This window comes from Coffea arabica, chromosome 4c (genome assembly GCF_036785885.1).
Source record: "Coffea arabica cultivar ET-39 chromosome 4c, Coffea Arabica ET-39 HiFi, whole genome shotgun sequence".
Classification (NCBI taxonomy): Eukaryota; Viridiplantae; Streptophyta; class Magnoliopsida; order Gentianales; family Rubiaceae; genus Coffea; species Coffea arabica.
In genome coordinates this window covers 7,478,707-7,496,849 of record NC_092316.1, presented here as the reverse complement: position 1 = coordinate 7,496,849, position 18,143 = coordinate 7,478,707, and the positions used below count along the sequence as shown (strand labels likewise).

The following is an 18,143-nucleotide window of genomic DNA, read 5'->3' as shown; positions in this document are numbered from 1 at the left end:
GATCAATTGCTCAGACCAGCTTCTCTGGGAGTATTTGCCTTGATAGAGAGAGCATGCAAACCAGACTGAAGCTCGTCGGATAAGAGATCATAGACCATACGGTGTCGTTTGACTAGGTTCTGGCCGTCAAATTTGCTAGAAACGATTTTGACATTGAAATGGGTCTCGCTTGCGCCGCTGTCTTTGACGGCTGCGTGGCCGGCGTGCTGGTATGAAACGTCTTCCACATCAACGACGGTTGCTTCCAGCGCCGATTGAAGCTTCGATTTGATTCTGCTCGCCCTTGAAAGTAACCCTCTTGACGCCATTTTTTAAATACAAGTTAACTTCAGAGCAGGACTGAAATTTACGAACTCGTAGATGGAGAGAGAAATTGATGGCTTATCGATCACGAGCAAATTACCGGTAGTACCTTGGTTTTTCAAGATTTCAAGTGTAGGCCTAGTTTGGGGCATTTTACAGATGAGTACCTTCTATTTTTTTCTTAAATAAAACTAAAACTTCCTGTACAGTGGAAAAGCCCTAAAAGTTGAGAATTATTTTTTTTTTTTAAAGAACAAATTATCTGGACGGCCACTAAACTTTTGCAACGTTGAGTTTTTGTCATTAAACTATTAAAAGTTTGGTTTTGAGCACCGAAATGTCTAAAGTTAAAACTTGAGGTCATTCTGTTAGATTTAATCATTAAGTATGCCAAATCAAAGTGCCTGCGGGATTCCCAAAGCATAAAAATGCCGAATTTACTGCCCTTTCAATTTGCTTTTTCCAATTATCCCTGCTCCTCAAATCCAATGGCACCAGAATTTTCCTCTTCTTCTTATAAAAATGCTTCCCTAAAACACCTGGAAGCAACGAAAGAACCCTTTTATCTGCAAAAAAACATGTTATATGATTGATACAGCTTTCGTTTTTCCTTCAGAGTCTTGCAATCTGATTTCAACTTGGACAGCTTGACAACCATATCAATGGGAATATCCTCGGACTTCACCTTCTTTTGACCGAATTCTGCAGTAATTTTATATCGGGATTTGATGGGCCAGTTGTCTATAATCAGATAAAGACTAAGGTTATCGTCAGCCAGAGAGTGAAGCGAGTTTATGTGTGAAATTTTGTGAGGTATTTTGGACGAATCTTTTGGTGGCATTTTATTGAGAGTCAAGAGGAGCTAAATGAAATCTTCTTCTTCATTACCATCTTCATCTTCGAGAAATTCTTACTTTTCTTCTTCTCTTGCAACTAGTTTATGATGGGTTGTTCTGGAGTGGAGTTTTCTCCATTTTATAAGAGTTTTTACTGCTTTTGTGACTGTTGCTTGGCTGATTCTGTCTTCAGGAGAAAGAGGACTAGTTGAAACCATCAACATAGGAGTACGTGACCAATGAATGGATTGGAGGACGGAGGCTGTGGACGGCGGCAGCTTACTCCTCCTTCCTCTAACCCAAGTTGGACTTCTTCCATTTCCTTGTCCCTCGTTGCAGTAGCAATATATTTTGTGGTTTCATGGTTACTCCTTCTTTTGGTTTATAGAATAAGAAGAAGAAGAAGATACATGTGAAACATCCTAAATTGCCCATTTCTATTGTCTTGAAAATCGCACGAGGCAATCAGATTTAACATACTTAACGACTAGTCTTCATTTTAGACATTTTAGTGGTCAAAATCAAATTTTTAATAGTTCAGTGACCAAAACTCGATGATTGCAAAAGTTTAATGACCATCTGGATAATTTGCTCTTTTGAAAAATAAGTTTTTCATATATAGTGCTACAATAATACACAAATAAAAATAATTTAAAAAATATAAAAAACACAAAAAAAAACAACCTCAAAAACACAAAAAATAACTTCACAAACACAAAAAACATAAAAAAATAAACTCAAAAAACACCAAAAACACAAAAAATAACCTCATTTACAATAAAAGTTTTTTATATACATTGTTACAGTAAAATATTTCAAAATAGAAAAAATCATGTTATTCACTAATTTCATTATTTTGTATCAACTATTATTTTGTATTTGTTATAGAAACAGCAATCACAAGGAGTTATGTGTAACTTTCTCAACCTTAAGGGAGGTGAATGAAATTATTAGATACAATTGTATGAAAATCAGCCCACACATGAATGATGTTGTACAAATGTTGAGAAAAGGATAAGAGAGGGAAAAAAAACCTCATTAGATAGCTTGTGGTACACCTCTCACGCGTAGAGGCTTTTTCTCTCTTTTGGGAAGAGAGCTCCTTTCCCCTTGGTGGGAACCCCAAACTTTTGAAAAAATTCAAGCAACCAATGAACAAAGCTCAAAAGTTTGAATCTGAACTAAAAGCCAGATTCTAAGTTTGTGTGCAAGTCTGATTCTCAAAGCCAGATTCTAAGTTTGTGTGCTAGTCTGATTTTCAAAGCCAAGATTTCAACGCACATTCGGATAAAAGCCACCATTAAGAAGCAGCATTTAAGGATGTCATGAAGATGGAGCTGGTCGGAGGGTAAGAGGAAGAAAAAAAAAGAACAAAAACAAAAGGAAAAAGACAAAAGTACTTCTGTGGGTGCATTTCCTAAGCAGCTGGTCGGATATTCCTTCATCTTTTGTAAAGGGAAAAGGCTTGTCCAGGTAGTATAACTGTCCTTGCTATTGTTTAGTGTTTTTGCCTTTCTGCGTTTGTAACTTTAGTTTAGTGTGTTTACCTGGTTTGGCTACCTGTCTCTTTTCTTCTATGGAGCTAGGGGATTAGTGTGGTTCTAGGGGTAAGAGTCAAGGTACCTTCTGTCTTTCTCTAGTGGTGTCATGGAGGAGGAGTTGGTTGAGGTGCTGCAGAAATTTGCCCTCTCAGAGAAGGAAGTGGGAAGCACTCTTTTAGACTTGGGGGACCTAGATGAAGGAATCACAGAATGCCAAGGTAGTGTCATAGGCAAAATAAGAGGGGAGAAAATAGTTAATTTTATAGGTGTTAAAAATTTTGTCACCGTGGCTTGGAGCTACCCTAAAGGCCTTAAAGTGGCAGAATTAGGATCTAATGTTTTCCAGTTTACTATTCCAGACTCTAAGGATAAGGATAGGATTGTAGAGGGGGGTCTGTGAATTATAGACAATCAGATTTTAGTGCTTAGGAATTGGAAGATTGGGATTGAGAGGACGAAAATGCTTTTAGTTTAGCTCCGATTTGGGTGCAAGTGTGGAACCTCCCTATCCACTGCCTATCTAAGGCAGTTGGGAAGAAAATGGGAACCATATTTAATGAGGTCAAGGATGTGTTAATTCCTCAGACTGGAGGTAAGAAAGGGAAGCATATGAAACTTTTAGTTGTGGTAGATATAAAGCAACCATTATTGAGAGGAACCATGGTGCAGATCAACGGGATGAACAAATGGTTGTCCTTCAAATATGAGAAGTGTCCCGACTTCTGCTATAGCTGTGGTGTCATTGGACATTGTGAAAAGAATTGTAAATCTCCTGTGGTGGTGAAAAAGGGTCAATATCAGAACCAATATGGTCCGTGGATGAGGGTGTTTGGGGGTAGAAGCTCTCCTCAAAAAGAGAGGAGCTCAAAGATCTGGACACCACATAGACAGGTCTGGAAGGTGAGAAATGGAAAAATGATCAGGATAGAGGAGTTAGAGAGACAGGATAAGGAAGCTGACTTAGTTCAAGCTAGGGATGGCAGTAGGTCAGATTATGTTATGGTGAATGAGTTACAGAAACCTTGTATGGAGAAGAGTGGATTAACTGATGTTGAAAGGGGGAGAATAGGTAGGATAATACCAAATTGGAGTGCTGATAAGGAGGTAGAGAAGGAGGAAGAGAGGTAAGAAAGTAGGAACATAAGCACTGAAATGAATGAGGAAAGTTCAGAGGAGACTAGATATACTGAATTAACTGATAATGGGGGTACTAAGGAAGGAATGGAGGTCCAAGAGGCCATAGGAAAGGAGATATTACAAGAGATTGAGAGGTGCGAATGAGGGGAAGAGGGAGAACAAGACAGACTTAGGGATGGAGGGGAGCTAGATTGCATGGAAACTGATGAGAGTATCAGTAAAGAAAATCAAGAAGGTCCCAGGAAAGAAAGGAAGAGATTCAGGAGAGTGCATTCTGGTCCAAGAAAGTTAAGGACTCCTCTTAAGGAGATAAATGGTATCAAAAGAAAGTTCCAACTGAGAGATGAAGATATGGAAGAGATTGGGGATCAGGAACACTTTGATAAAAGACATAGAGAAGACCAGAAGGAGGGGGAAGACTATGTAGGGATTGAAGGGGGAGGGATCAGCCCGCACTGGTCCCCAAAGGACCAATGAGAGCTATGGTGTGAAATTGTCAAGGTGCAGGGAGCCCCTTGACAATTCTCCACCTAAAGGAGGTTAATAACCTCCTCTCCCTCAACTTGATCTTTTTAAGTGAAACAAAGAACAAGGCTAAGTATATGGAGAAGGTGAAAAGGATTCTGAACTTTGACAATTGTTTTGTGTTAGAGGCTATGAATAAATCTGGAGGGATGTGTGTGATGTGGAATGAGGAAACTAAGGTTAAAGATATTAAACATTCTGCCTTTACCATTGAAGTGTTGCTAGAGGATGAGGAAGTGAAAAAGGAGTGGTGGTTGATAGGAATTTATGCCAGCTGTGATAAACAGGTGAGAAAAGGGCAATGGGATTTTATTAGCAGGAGGAAAGCTTTGTGGGGGGAGAACTAGGTAATCATATGGGATTTTAATGACCTTTATTCTAATGAGGAGAAGTGGGGGGGCAGGATTAGAGAGGAATGGAGCTTCTTGGACTTTAGGCAGTTTCTCCAGGAGAATCATCTGATTGATATTGGGTTTGAAGGTAACCCCTGGACCTGGTGTAATCAGTGGCAAGATGGTGAAATAAGACAAAGGCTGGATAGGGGGCTTAGTAGTGGAGCTTCGAGTAACCTATTTGAACAACCTAAGTGCACTCATGTTGAAAGTTTAGCCTCTGACCATAGCATGTTGATCCTGGACACAAATTCAGGGAAAGGAGGAAGAGAAAGAAGTTTTTCTTTGACAAAAGATGGGTCCAGAGAGAAGGGGTGGGGGAGGTGATAAAGAAGGCTTGGGAGAAGGATGTTAGGGGTTCTAGAATGTTTAGGGTAGTACATAAGATTAAGAGATGTAGAGTTGCTTTGCTGAAGTGAAGGAATGGCTTTGTGGAAAACTCTAAGAACAGGATCTCGACCTTGAAACAACAGCTGTTGGAGGAGAAAGGATCTGATGCTGAAGGAAGGAATGGAAGAATTGTTGTTTTGAAGAACCAGTTGGTGAGAGCGTACAGAGAGGAGGAACAATACTGGAGTCAGAAAGTTAGGATAAATTGGTTACAAGAAGGAGATAAGAATACTAAATATTTCCATGCAGTGATGAAGGGGAGAAGAAAAAAGAAATAAGATAGGGAATTTGCAGAGAGATGATGGGTCTTGGACTACTGATGACAAGGATATAGCTGATGAGATTGCTAAATATTATAGACAGCTCTTTAGGTCTACTAGGACTGAGGGTCTAGAGGAGGTTCTGGAGGGTATCCAAAGAACTATTACTGACCAGATCAATGTTAATCTAACCAGGCCTGTGGAGGAAAATGAGATAAAGGTAGCAGTCTTCGCCATGAATCCTAATAAGGCACCAGGGCCTGATGGGATGACACCCCTCTTCTTCCAAAAATTCTAGGTTACCATTAAGGAAGAGGTGATGAAAGCAATCTTAGCTTTCTTTCAATCTGGGCATATGTTCAAATCTCTGAACCATACCATTATCTCTCTCATTCCTAAGGTGGATCTGCCTACTGACTTGAAACAATATAGGCCAATCAGCCTTTGCAATGTTCTCTATAAAGTTATCTACAAAATCCTAGCAAATAGATTGAAACCTGTCCTTGAACACTGCATTAGTAAAAACCAATCAGCTTTCGTTCCAAATAGACAGATCCTGGATAATATAATCATTTCCCATGAATGCCTTCATTTTCTTAAAAATAAGAGACAAGGTAAGGATGGCTATACTGCAATCAAGCTAGACATGTCTAAACCGTATGATCGAGTTGAATGGGATTATCTGCAAGCTGTGATGGAAAAAATGGGGTTTAATCAGGTATGGATAGGTTGGATTATGGAGTGCATTAGGTCTGTCTCATACTCCTTCAATATAAATGGAGAAACCAAGGAATATGTGATCCCTTCTAGAGGCATTAGGCAAGGTGATCCTCTGTCACCTTACCTGTTCTTATTGTGTTCTGAAGGGCTCTCTAATCTGCTAAGGAATGCAGCTAGACAGGAACTGCTAAGTGGACTAAGGATCAGTAAGCATGAACCAACAATAACTCATTTATTTTTTGCTGATGACACACTGATATTCTGTAAAGCTGTGGGGACAGAAACAAGAAAGTTAAAAGATATCCTGGATCAATATGAAAGAGGGTCTGGCCATGTGATAAATCTGGACAAATCCTTTATCTGTTTTAGTAAGAATACAAAGGAAAGGGACAAGGAGGAATCCTGCGAGCCACTAGCAGGAGTAAGGACAGTGAATCAAGGTAAATATCTGGGCCTTCCAATGGTAATCACAAGGACAAAAGGACAAGTATTTGCCTACATTAAAGATAACATCAAAGCCAGACTCAATAGTTGGAAGAACAAGTTCCTAAGTGTAGCAGGGAAGGAGGTGATGTTAAAAGTTGTGACAATGGGCATGCCAAACTATGCGATGGCCTGTTTTAAGTTACCTGCTACACTCTGCAAGGAAATCTCAGGGATGATGGCTAGTTATTGGTGGGGGGAGTCAGAAGGGAGGAGCAAAGTACACTAGTGCTCATGGGACAAAATGATGAAGGCAAAGATGGAAGGAGGTCTGGGATTCAGGAACTTACTGTGCTTCAACAAAGCAATGCTGAGGAAGCAGATTTGGAGAATGATTAGATACCCAAACCTGTTGGTTAGCAGAATACTAAAGTCTAAGTACTACCCCAAGGATTCCATTCTGAATTGTGAGTCCCCCAAGAATGCATCTTGGTTTTGGCAAAGTATCATATCAATAAGAGAGGTAGTCAAGGGGGGCATCCTGAAAAGAATGGGATCAGGGAAGAGCATAAGAATATGGAAAAACCAATGGATTCCAAACAATCTAAATGGAAGGCCTGCTACAAGGATGCCAGAACGTGGAGAGGAGCAAAAGATGGAAGAACTGATCTCAAATTTCAGATGGAATAGGAATGAGATATACAGGAGGTTCAATAGGGAGGATGCCGAGAACATTTTGAAAATACCTATCAGTCTGTCAAGGTCAGGGGACATGCACTTCTGGATACATAGCAAGAGTGGGAAGTTCTCAGTTAAATCATGTTATCAGGCTCTGCTTAAGGAAGAGAGAAGTATGGGAAGTGAAGCAAAAGGAGAAGCTGGATCGAGTTATGATGACTCCAACACACAAATCTGGAAAACTCTTTAGAGACTGAGCATCAAGTATAAGATCAAGCTATTCATATGGAGATGCATTACTAACACATTAACAGCCAAGGAAGCAATCTTCAGGAGGACAAAACAAGGATCGCCTATCTGTTCAAGGTGTGGAGATAGTATGGAAACGGTTGAACACATTCTATTCCATTGCCAGCAGGCTCAGAGGGTATGGAAGATAGCACCAGTCCAGTGGAATGGAATCCAGAACCAAACAGGATGCTTTAAGAAGTGGTGGACAGCATTAAGTCAAGCCACAAGTAGGACTGAAGGAAGACAACATATTGCCTTGACTGCTAACATACTTTGGCAGCTATGGAAAGATAGAAATAAGATGGAATTTGAAGGGAAAGAAAGAGATGGTCTGAAAATTGTACAAAAAGCCAGTTCAGAATGGATGGAATATGAGGAAGCTTGGAAAGGAAAGGATGAGAAAAGTACATCAGAAACAGATGAAGCAATTGGAAGAGCAAGGGAAGGAGGATGGGAGGAGAGAGAGCTGATGGAACTTCAGATTGCTACCAAGAAAGCAGCAGTGGGACATAATTTGGGAATTGGCATCGTTGCTAAGCAGTCTGGAGGGAGGATCAGAGTTGAGTAGACTTTAGTGGAGAGGAGCGCGCACAGGGATATTCAAGATGAAGTTATAGCAGTAAGATTGGCATTAATGAAAGCAAGACAACAAGGATGGCAAAGAATCAAAGTCATTAGTGCTAACAAGCAACTCATTGTCTTGCTAAAAGCTAGGAAAGGTGATAATCCGAATACTGCTACACTAGTCGAAGACATAAATGTGTTAGCTAATCTGTTTCAAAAGTGCTCTTTTGAAGTTAGGAATATTATTAATATGTCTTTAAGTAATTAAATTAACTATAATGCTCTAAGCATACTTATTGATGAGGCGAGAATTTTTCGCTCTCCTTAAGTGTCACGGTACACTTTGTAAAGTTGATTGAGTCGTTGCTCAAATATTGTACAGTTTGAGAATTTATAAAATATCTTCTATCGTTTCCGGAAAAAAAAAAAAAAAAAAGAGAAAAGGAGAAGAGAGATAATAGACAACGTCCAAAATTCGTTGGCCTGCTGATTTGAAATTGGTTAGTATAAAATCCCTTTTGCAAACCAACCACCACCACGACGGCTTCACTCCGTCCGTCCTTTTGCAACCTCCTCGCCGGCGCTTAACCTCCTTCTCACTGCTTTCTTCACCAAACCCAGAGCCTCCCTCAATTCATTTGGTTAAAAAAGTTATTGAGAGTTCATCTTCTAGTCTATTTATCAGTGCTACTCTTGAGATATAGAGCAATGTCAGTGATGGGAACTGATACATCATGGGTGGGCAGAAAACCTCTGAGGCGCATAGGAGGGATGTCAGATGCCCTCTCCATTGCCGCCGATCTCGGCTTCTCTGTCGCCCCTCCTCCTTCTCAGGTACCCCACTCACACTGTTGCCTATCTAGTTAGTATTTTCTTTAACAGAAAAGGAAAAAAAAAACCTTTTCTGTTGAGATCTTTGGTTGCAAATTTCGACCTCAATCTTTCTAAAACTTTGTATATGCTTGGTGGGATTTTAATTATAGTCAGGATTCATCAGCCAATTGCAAAATTTCCCTGAATTGTTAGACCGTTTAAAATTCGAATTTAGACAGAAGTTAAAATTCTTTCGCCGAATTGTTGGACCATTTTATGCGCTTATTCAGCCAATATCAAAATTTCCAGCAGTACAGAACATATCAAGCTGTGCCTTCACTTCATTTGCTGTCATATGTTATTTTCGATGCTTAAAGGTTAGGTGCTTCATCGGTGTAATGTACAAAAATTGGGTACATAACATTCAGGGCTTTTTCTGTTTGTTTAATTGTAGTTTTTGTGCTGATTCAGTTTATTTTGGCTTGCATAGGAAGAGATCCAGACCCTATCCACAAGCGAAAAAGGTGATGATTTGGTAAAGGTTTTAAGAGAGCTGACTGCTGTGCAAAGAAAAATCGCAGATTTGCAGGTGGAACTTCAAGGTCGGAAGGTAAAAGTCTTCATTTTTTGCTCCTCACTTGTAACTACTAAGTGGTTGCTTGTGTATTTCACTAAGTATATCTGCATCTCATTTTTTGCTCTGATTTTCGAGTCAGTCACTTTCTTTGTTAGCGCACATGGATGAACTTGGATTTAGGAGTACCATGCTTCATTTGTTACTTCATGGACTGCCATAAGCTCTGTAGTTTACCAAATTCATATTGGTTATTTGGGAGCAGCAGTTTGTACTACTCGGTTTGGCTATTCATTCTGTCCTAGTAAGATAGAGGGCGACATGAATCACCAAGGCTCATCAAATTATGAACTTTGTGTGTCTGAAATACCCATATGAAGATAGGTTTCCTTCCTTTTTCAGTCTGATGCTAAAGGATCAAAAGGGCATGTAGTGGTTATCTAGTTTATTGTTTGAAAATTGTTAGTTCCCCAGTGACCAAGGATCGAGAAACTAGAAATTGAAGATATTGCAGCGGAATTATGTGTTGTCTGATTGTAATAGTTCACTAGTGATGCCACTTTTGTGTGAGACTGATTCATCTCCATGATTGCACTAGGAGGACAAAAATGTTGCTCATCTCACCCATGTGAGTGAAATGGAAAAGAAGATTGAGACTTTGTCAAGGATAACTGCCATATTGAAAGATGTCATCCAAAATAAGGTAATGGATTCAGATCTATTTGTTTTGTCACTCATCTCTATACCTGACTGAGAGCAACTGAAGTTTTTAAAGATTTTTATCATGCGCTATGATATTAACATGAGGTGGTTTTTGTTGGTTTTGAATTGCACATGGATATACCCATGCCAAAATTCACCACCCATGGTTACAGTAACTCATTGTTATGGGAGCTGTAATTTGTCAAACTCCCTGATTGACACCGTTGCTACTCAATTGGAATGTCTCCTGTAATTTGTCAAACTCCCTGATTGACACCGTTGCTACTCAATTGGAATGTCTCCTGCTTTGAAATGCGTGACAGTTCACCTTGTGTTAAGAAATAAATTTCTGAACTGTCCTGTGGAAGCAATTCTCATGGGCACAGTTGTAACCGCAGTCTATACAGTTCTTTCCTTGTGTTATTCAGGACAAGTCAAAAAATATTATTCATTAATCTTTCATCTCTATCTAATTTCCTTGCAGGATCGCATAATAGCTCGTCTTCAGCAGCCATATTCATTAGATTGCATCCCAGTTGAGGCTGAATATCAGGTTTGTTTGTTAAAGTAGATCACGAAATTCCTTATCTATGTTCAAGAAATTTGTTTCCTTGTAAAATCTCAAGCACCCAGTAAATATACAATGAATTTAACACACTTTGCTCTGCATAACAGTGATCTTGGTTTACAGAAGTGACGGATACTTGACCTGCTATTGTTTTCTTACCACAAAATTGCTTAAACAGTCAGATAATTGTTTTTCCTTCTGTGCTACCTTTGACAGAAACAATTTTCAGAACTCTTAATGAAGGCTGCAAGTGACTATGGCGCCTTGACAGCATCCATTGCAGATTTTCAGTGGACACAGAACTTCAAAGAACCACCATCAGTTTGGGGGGTAATTCTATTGTAGAGATAATATTTTCATTTGGGTCCCAACCTGGAATGAACTCAGCATTTTATGCCGTATACTTGTTTACTGTTGAACATATAACCTCTCTTGAACATGCCATGTTACTTCCAAATTTTCTATACTTTTTGTCTTTCGGATAAAAATTAAGGTATTGTATAATCTTTGACTACAGGAGCAAAATTATGTTTTTATTTTGCGTAGTAAACTCTTTAAGATTTTCATTAAATAAGTGAGACCCATGTAAGTGTTTGCTGCTACAAACTTGAGATGCAATACACTCTTAGCCATGCAAACGTTAGATTAAATAATGGCCTTGAGCATAGGAGAAGAGCATAACCTTGGTCATAAGTATCTCTTACCCGACCATAGTGATGTTCTTCATGTTTAACTGTTTGAACTACCTGGAATGCAACCAATAGCTTAGCTGGTTCAATGCAGGAGATGCTTCGTCCAATCCCTGTTGCTTTAGCTTCATGCACACGATTCTTTGAAGCGATGTCAGCAATGAGAGACTCATTTGCCACACTTCAGAAGTTGAGAGTGGGCCATTCTTCTTCCTCCGCTATGGCACCAAATCCAGATTCGTCACAAAGGATACCGGGAGATTCTGATTGTGTAACTCCTCCCTGGAGAACTGAATCAAGACTTGAGGACTTAGCTTCCAGAAGCCCGGCAAAGTCAGAGGTTGATCGGGGGGAAGATGATGATGAAAACAGTGAAGTGGGGGAGAATAGTCAAGTTGATGGAATTAGTCACAGGAGATTATCTTGGCCACCGTCAATCAAACAAAATGGTCTGCAGTCATAGCACGTTTAACTGCTGGAATTTGGAATCGAGTGAGGGAGTATAGCACAAAATTCAATTATTCAATGCTGTCCCAGTGCTGTCAATAGAACGTCATTTGTTGTATTCTTGCATTAACTTTCACCAGATGTGCTCAACTTCAAATGGGCAGGTGAAGTATTTGTATACTTTGTCTCGAATGAGTAATTATTTGAAGAATCAAATGTTCACACTCTTAGATTTAAAATCATACTTATATGGTACGAAACTTGCATGACTGTGGAAGTAGTGAATTTGTTAGAGAATTACCCAACACTGAATATCATTTTATGTCAGGTCTAATCGTTAGCAAAATCGAAAGGCAAAAGAATCACTACCGAGTCTACTCTACGGTTCTAATTGCTATGACAGCAAAGGAGAAGGAATTTGAGGCTCCAAAAATACTCTGCCATTTTTCATGGAAGAAACGGTGCAAGGATCAAAGACGATTAAAGAAAGAAAGGAGTGGCATAACATTGTAGATGAATTAAATAACTCAAAGCAAGAAGACAGCAGGGCTCTCCTTCAATTTGGCACCACTTGAGACAGATCTTTGGGACCAATTACTTATTTCTCACGGGTGTTTATGTCATTTGCCTTATTCTTATGAATTTTTCTTGTCTAATTTCCCTATCATCTCTCGCAAAATTTTCTTTTTATGGTCCTTTTGGATGGAAATGAAGTTTATGACTTTCTAAATAATGGTTATGAGTTTCCTAATTTTTGTTTATTAGAGAGACAAAATAATGCAATAGGACTAGTTGTCAGTGAACTCTTTAAGTACCAATAGATGTTGGTGCAAGTGGAAGAGACTTGCATCCCTTAACTATAAGGTCTCGGGTTTTTGAAACCCATAAAAATGAAAAAAAAAACAACATTAGTAGAATTTCTGGACCTGACCCTGTTTAAACAGGATTTGAATTCTTAAGTGTCTGCCAAGTCAGCCAGGATGGAACTTAAAATCCTTGTCCTGCAGTCAATAAAGACCAGGTGGATGGCCATAACCACTTTTTTCTCCCCTAATTTGGGAAGGGTTGGATTTGGATTTAAAAGGTGGGAAGGGGCAGAGAATTATCATAATCCATTATATTTGTATAGTACATTCTTTTATTTTTTTGTAAAAATGTATTTTAACAATGGATTTTACCATTTAAGTTTATTAATGTAACTCAACGTGCATAAGAACTTGGTTTTACTTGATAAATTCTATCAACTTTCAAAAAATCAATCCCCAAATTAAAAGCCAAATGAGTGATGAGACGAAAACATAAGTGCAAAATCTCATAAATGTTGTGACTCTCCAACTACGAAAAGCCATTGAAAGCACAACTTCTTTATTCATGCAGCTCATTTCAAATATTTCCGCACAAGTATCACTTAGAAAGATAAATTCCAATTTAAGTACTCCCTCTGTCCCACTTTGATAGTTCTATTTCTTTTTTCACACAGTTTAAGAAAAAGTGGTTAATTTTGTTGGAAAAGTAAATTTAGATTGCTATTTTCCTAAAATACCCTCACATTAAGTAGAGTACAATTTTATGAGAACTTGAATTGATGGTAAAAAAAGAATCAACTCTCATTAAATGGAGTAGGTTTATAGTAACAACAACTTACATTAAATAAGGGTATTTTAGAAAAATTAAAATACAACTACATTTTTCAATTGGAAAGTGGACTACAATTTGGGATAGACGAAAAAGGAAAACAGGACTATCAAAGTGGGACGGAGGGAGTAACTAATACAATTCGATTAAAATGATACAAAAACACCATCTTTCAACACGAGAAATTTCAGATTATACAACACTATATGTTTTTTGAATTAAAACCCGAATCCCATTTTTTCAATAAAAACAAAAAAAAAATAAATTCCATTTTATGAATGAAAAAAAATTTCATTAACTATGAGCTAATATTCGACTTTCTAATTCAGCACAACTATCCATTGTCTTGTAAATGTTTGTAAATAGCCTGACCATGAATTAGTGAAGATTTAAGAACCATTACAGTTATTATCAAAAAAAAAAAAAAAAAAGAACCATTACAGTTTTAAGGCACTCCTCGAAAACTAAAACATTTCAGAAACTCTTAAAGCAGAAATTTCATGGGACCTTACCTTAAATCAGAACAAATGTCACCTACTAGTCTGCTGCCCAGTACGTACAGAGCCAAGTAGTGACTGTGCCAGTGGTTACGCTCTTTTTGTCTTGTTCCTGGACGAATGTGTGTGTAGGTGTCCTGTCCTGGCACAAAGCAGCTGGTTTTTGAGTTTTTTGGCTACTTTACATTTCCAGTTTTCTCACAAAGATTAAAGTAGATTCATCTTGCTAAAATGTGACGCAGTCTGAGATGGGAGGAACTGAAATCCCTTCTTCAGTCTAAAGAAGAAAGTTAGTATTAGTCATCCGCCTCCACGAAACTTCAGAGCCCATGAACTAGACCAAGTTTGAAGGTAAAAATTCTGAGCTTCCATCCCCTGTTTTAACACGTTTAACTCCCACTTTTTTTTGTTTTTATCTTTTTTTGGTTGATAGATGGGGTGAAGATGCTTTTCTGCTTTGATTTTGTACCTGCTACATCTCTTTCTCTTTGTGGAGATGGATTGGTTTTTTCATGTTCTTCTGAAAGTTCCTCTACTCTTTTCTTTTTCTATTTCATTTGAAGTCGGTTTGCAGATATTTTTTTTTTGCCCCCAGGGGGTGGGGGTGGAGAGGCTGTACTTTATCATTTTTAAGTATCATCGCCATGTAGTCATGAATTTTTGATGATTCTTTTTGTGGGCTGGCCTGTTTTCTTGAATTTTTCCATTCCTGCTTTTTATGTTATATGACGTAGCTATTACTCAGGTAGAAGATGACAGCCTCACCCAAAAAAAATTGTGGATGATGAATGGAGTAAATGTAATAGAAGAGAAAAAACATGAGGTTATAATTATGAAAAGGATCTAAAAGATGGGAAAAAGAGAAGGGACCAGAGCAATGAACGGACTGGAGAAAAAAGGATTTTGAATATCATTTTTGAAAATGCAGATGATAGTTTCCATGTAAAGTTCACATCCTGATAACGGAAGTCATCTAGTAAAGGCAAACAAAAACTTTCAGAGTTGCGATTCTCTTGTACCATTCTTATTGATCGATCAATAGGACCAAAACAAGATATCATGGATTTGGATGTATGATTAAGGTGCATTAAATGACTGAACTATATGTCTTCTTCATCTATATTGCATATTGAATCTTTCTGTATATGTTTAGATGATACGACTTTGTAGAACTCATACTATTGATTAACTTCTCTGTGACTAAACAATTTTACACTTCGAAGTTCCTCAAGAATTCCAAAAATTTGTACACCTGCCAGAGATGATCCTCTGCATCTTAAAGAAGATTTTAGCAGTAGATACTTGAATCTTCATGTTCTATAGAAAAAGAATGAGGTATATGCGTGAAATTAAACCTTATATCCAAAAGCTCAATTGGATAGTTCAAGCTGGTTTTGTTGTAGCTACTGAATGTTAAAATCACCCGGTTAAATGATCTTTCAGGTGCTAATTATAGCATGGTTTGTGCAGACACGTGCACAGGGGCATATATTTGTGCTAAAAAGGGGTAAAATTTAATAGCTATTGTAACGTGTATACTTCAACTGGAATGTATTGCCCAATAAAACCTCCTTTGATATGCACTTGTTTTGTTATCAATCTCTTACAAAACGCATAAATTTACACGCTCTGAACTGAGATATACTTGGCCATTCATGTTTGTTACTAGACAGAATGTTTGTGGGACTTGCCTGCTCTAATTTCAGTCTTATTAGATGTTCTAGCTAAATGGTTCTACATATATCTGACTACAAAGAAGTATGATTATATGTTAAATAATCTACAGCCTAGTAACTTGTTAGTGTTTCTGAGAATATGTCTACCCACCTGGGGACAAAAGTTTTGTTTCAAAATTTCAGGAGGACATAGTGTTTTGTCTTGCCAACATCTTTTGTCATGAAAGTGTACTATCAGGCACTAAAATGTTTTTCGAAGTGTGTTACTGAAAACTTGTACATACCCTTCCAATGGATTATGTGGTCGTTTAGCTAATTTAATTAACTCATTCGTGATAGCAGGATATGATGGAGCTTGGGTGCATGAATGATGATATCCTAATGCAAGTACTATCCAAATTATCAACTAAGGATGTGCATATGCTGAAGTGCGTTGCTAAGGAGTGGCACAATCTTATCTTAGACCGCTCTTTCATATGCCTTCAATTAAAGAAGACAGAAGCAGTGTCAGGGTTTTTCTTTCAGGCAAGGTTCCATTGGTGTGATGAGGACATTAACAATATCAGCTACATTCCTCTTGAAACCAGAAAAACTCAAGTTCACAGCACTGTCCTTGACTTCCTCCCTGAGGAGGTTGTAATTCTGGCTTCATGCAGTGGATTGTTATGCTGTCGGAGTAGCTACCCTCATTATCCACCACTAATGTATGTTTGCAATCCATTAAACAAGCAGTGGATGATTGTCAATTCAGTTCATTATTCCAAGAGTGCAAGTGTAGCCTTGGTTTTTGATCCTTTCCAGTTACATAAAGAAGATGCTTCAACAAATTTCAAAATTGTTACTGTCTCTGAAACTGAATCAGAAGATGAACAATCTAAGTTTGCATTCCAAATATATTCATCAGAAACTGGAAAGTGGAGGCAATCAAGGGAGATATGTCATTGCAATCAGAAATTGTTCAAAAAGAACGGCATCTTTGCAGATGGTTCGTCGTATTGGCTTATGGATGGTGATAAAATCCTCATGTTCAACCCTGAAACTGAGCTATCTTGGTTGCTTGACGTACCTCTTCCCATCACAGAATTCCGTAGCATTCCTGAGATATGTATTGGGGAATCGAAAGGAAAGCTGCAGTGTGTGTTGTTGTCTGAATATGGACTTCAGTTATGGGCACTTGATGATTTCCTTACATCTCAGTGGAATCTGACATGCTCAGTTTCTCTGGATAAGTTGGAAGAAGAGAACTCCCAGTTCCTTTACCAGATAGCTGAGAAACTGGCAACTCGTGACACCTTTTGCTGGATAAAAGTTTTTGCTTTCAAAGATGGGATCTTGTTCTTAAGTGTGTCAAGTCATTTCTATTCATACGACTTTGCTACCAGGAAGATGAAAAAGCTCTGTGCAGTTTCTGATCTGGGACCAAACTCCAATGAGTTTCCAATGGTTGTTCCATACACAATGAGCCTGGTTCCTCTTGGTCCTGTGTAGGATAGACAAGTCCCCTTCTTTTGCTTCTTGCCATCAAGTTGTAGAACTAGTAGTATGGTTGAGTTAGCAGATGGGTTCGTTCTGAACAAGGCTTGCATTGCATGCATGTGATTCAGGGAGGAGATAGGACCGCTACACTATATCCACTTCACTGGCTATTTGTTTAGCTTCATTGGCTTTAGCATGCTGAGCTGAACAACTCCTAAAACTTTTTGAACTTGTTATATCTGTTTGTGCAAGGAGCTTACATTTTATTTGCCGTATTGATTTGGCCCTGTGGAGTGGAGTCTTTAGAGTTTAAAATCTAACTTTTGTCTCTGCAGTCGGGGATATAAATTTATGGGGCAAATTTTACTTTACCCCAACTGTGATTTAGTTTTTTTTTACATAACTCCCTTATAATTTCAAAAGCTATACATAATTCCCTCGTGGTTTGGATTAAAGTGTTAAAATGATTGAAATGATCGTTCGTAACGCAGTCACCTAAAATGTAAAAAATACCCTTATATAAAGTTGAAAATTATTAATTAACCAAGCGGGGTTATGTGTATATTTTGAAAATCATATGGGGGGTTATATGGTAAAGCATTAAGTGATAAGGGAATAATATGATAAAACATAAAACCACGCGGGGTTAATGTGTTATATATTTATAAGAGTAATTTCGGTATTTTCAAAAATTCCGTTACAAGTTACCATTTCCGTCACTTTAACACTTAATCCGAACGATGAGGGGATTATATATAGCTTTTGAAACAATAAAAAGAGTTATGTAGAAAAATACTGAACTACAATTTGCCCTAAATTTATTCAAGCATTACAAAGTGTCAAATTCAATTGCAATCATGTACAAAGAACCTTAGTCTGAATTCTTGTTTTGTCCAGAGTGTGAAGGATGAATAAATGAGCAGGCAATATTTCCAAAACTTGCACCAAAAAGCTACTCAAGTTCTATGATTCTCCTTTTGCAATGAATTATGTTGCATACCCTTTG

General features: G+C 38.1%; 3 protein-coding genes across 3 annotated transcripts; all 3 read left to right on the top strand.

The window, feature by feature from the left end:
• The first annotated feature begins 4,419 nt into the window (after positions 1-4,419).
• Positions 4,420-5,682, top strand: LOC140004655 (uncharacterized). The gene is made up of 4 exons (XM_072044780.1): positions 4,420-4,629; positions 4,735-5,057; positions 5,156-5,272; positions 5,382-5,682. Exons 1-4 carry the CDS (start codon positions 4,420-4,422, stop codon positions 5,680-5,682), a joined length of 951 nt encoding a protein of 316 aa, XP_071900881.1.
• Positions 5,683-8,546: 2,864 nt separating this feature from the next.
• Positions 8,547-12,095, top strand: LOC113740403 (AUGMIN subunit 2). Its single transcript, XM_027268028.2, has 6 exons — positions 8,547-8,894; positions 9,364-9,483; positions 10,046-10,150; positions 10,634-10,702; positions 10,934-11,047; positions 11,501-12,095. Exons 1-6 carry the CDS (start codon positions 8,769-8,771, stop codon positions 11,867-11,869), a joined length of 903 nt encoding a protein of 300 aa, XP_027123829.1. The 5' UTR covers positions 8,547-8,768; the 3' UTR covers positions 11,870-12,095.
• A 2,025-nt stretch (positions 12,096-14,120) lies between these two features.
• LOC113739520 (F-box protein At5g49610) lies at positions 14,121-17,412 on the top strand. The gene is made up of 2 exons (XM_027266743.2): positions 14,121-14,336; positions 16,004-17,412. Exon 2 carries the CDS (start codon positions 16,007-16,009, stop codon positions 17,147-17,149), a length of 1,143 nt encoding a protein of 380 aa, XP_027122544.1. The 5' UTR covers positions 14,121-14,336; positions 16,004-16,006; the 3' UTR covers positions 17,150-17,412.
• The last annotated feature ends 731 nt before the right edge of the window (positions 17,413-18,143 follow it).

Excerpts from the sequence above, each read along its gene's own strand:
- LOC140004655 (XM_072044780.1), top strand. The coding sequence starts at position 4,420 with ATGGAGAAGGTGAAAAGGATTCTGAACTTTGACAATTGTTTTGTGTTA. Across the intron at positions 4,630-4,734 it reads ATGCCAGCTGTGATAAACAG|TGGGGGGGCAGGATTAGAGA; the intron begins GTGAGAAAAGGG and ends AATGAGGAGAAG. Across the intron at positions 5,273-5,381 it reads ATTGTTGTTTTGAAGAACCA|GGGAGAAGAAAAAAGAAATA; the intron begins GTTGGTGAGAGC and ends GCAGTGATGAAG.
- LOC113739520 (XM_027266743.2), top strand. The coding sequence starts at position 16,007 with ATGATGGAGCTTGGGTGCATGAATGATGATATCCTAATGCAAGTACTA.
- LOC113740403 (XM_027268028.2), top strand. The coding sequence starts at position 8,769 with ATGTCAGTGATGGGAACTGATACATCATGGGTGGGCAGAAAACCTCTG. Across the intron at positions 8,895-9,363 it reads TCGCCCCTCCTCCTTCTCAG|GAAGAGATCCAGACCCTATC; the intron begins GTACCCCACTCA and ends TGGCTTGCATAG. Across the intron at positions 10,703-10,933 it reads CAGTTGAGGCTGAATATCAG|AAACAATTTTCAGAACTCTT; the intron begins GTTTGTTTGTTA and ends TACCTTTGACAG.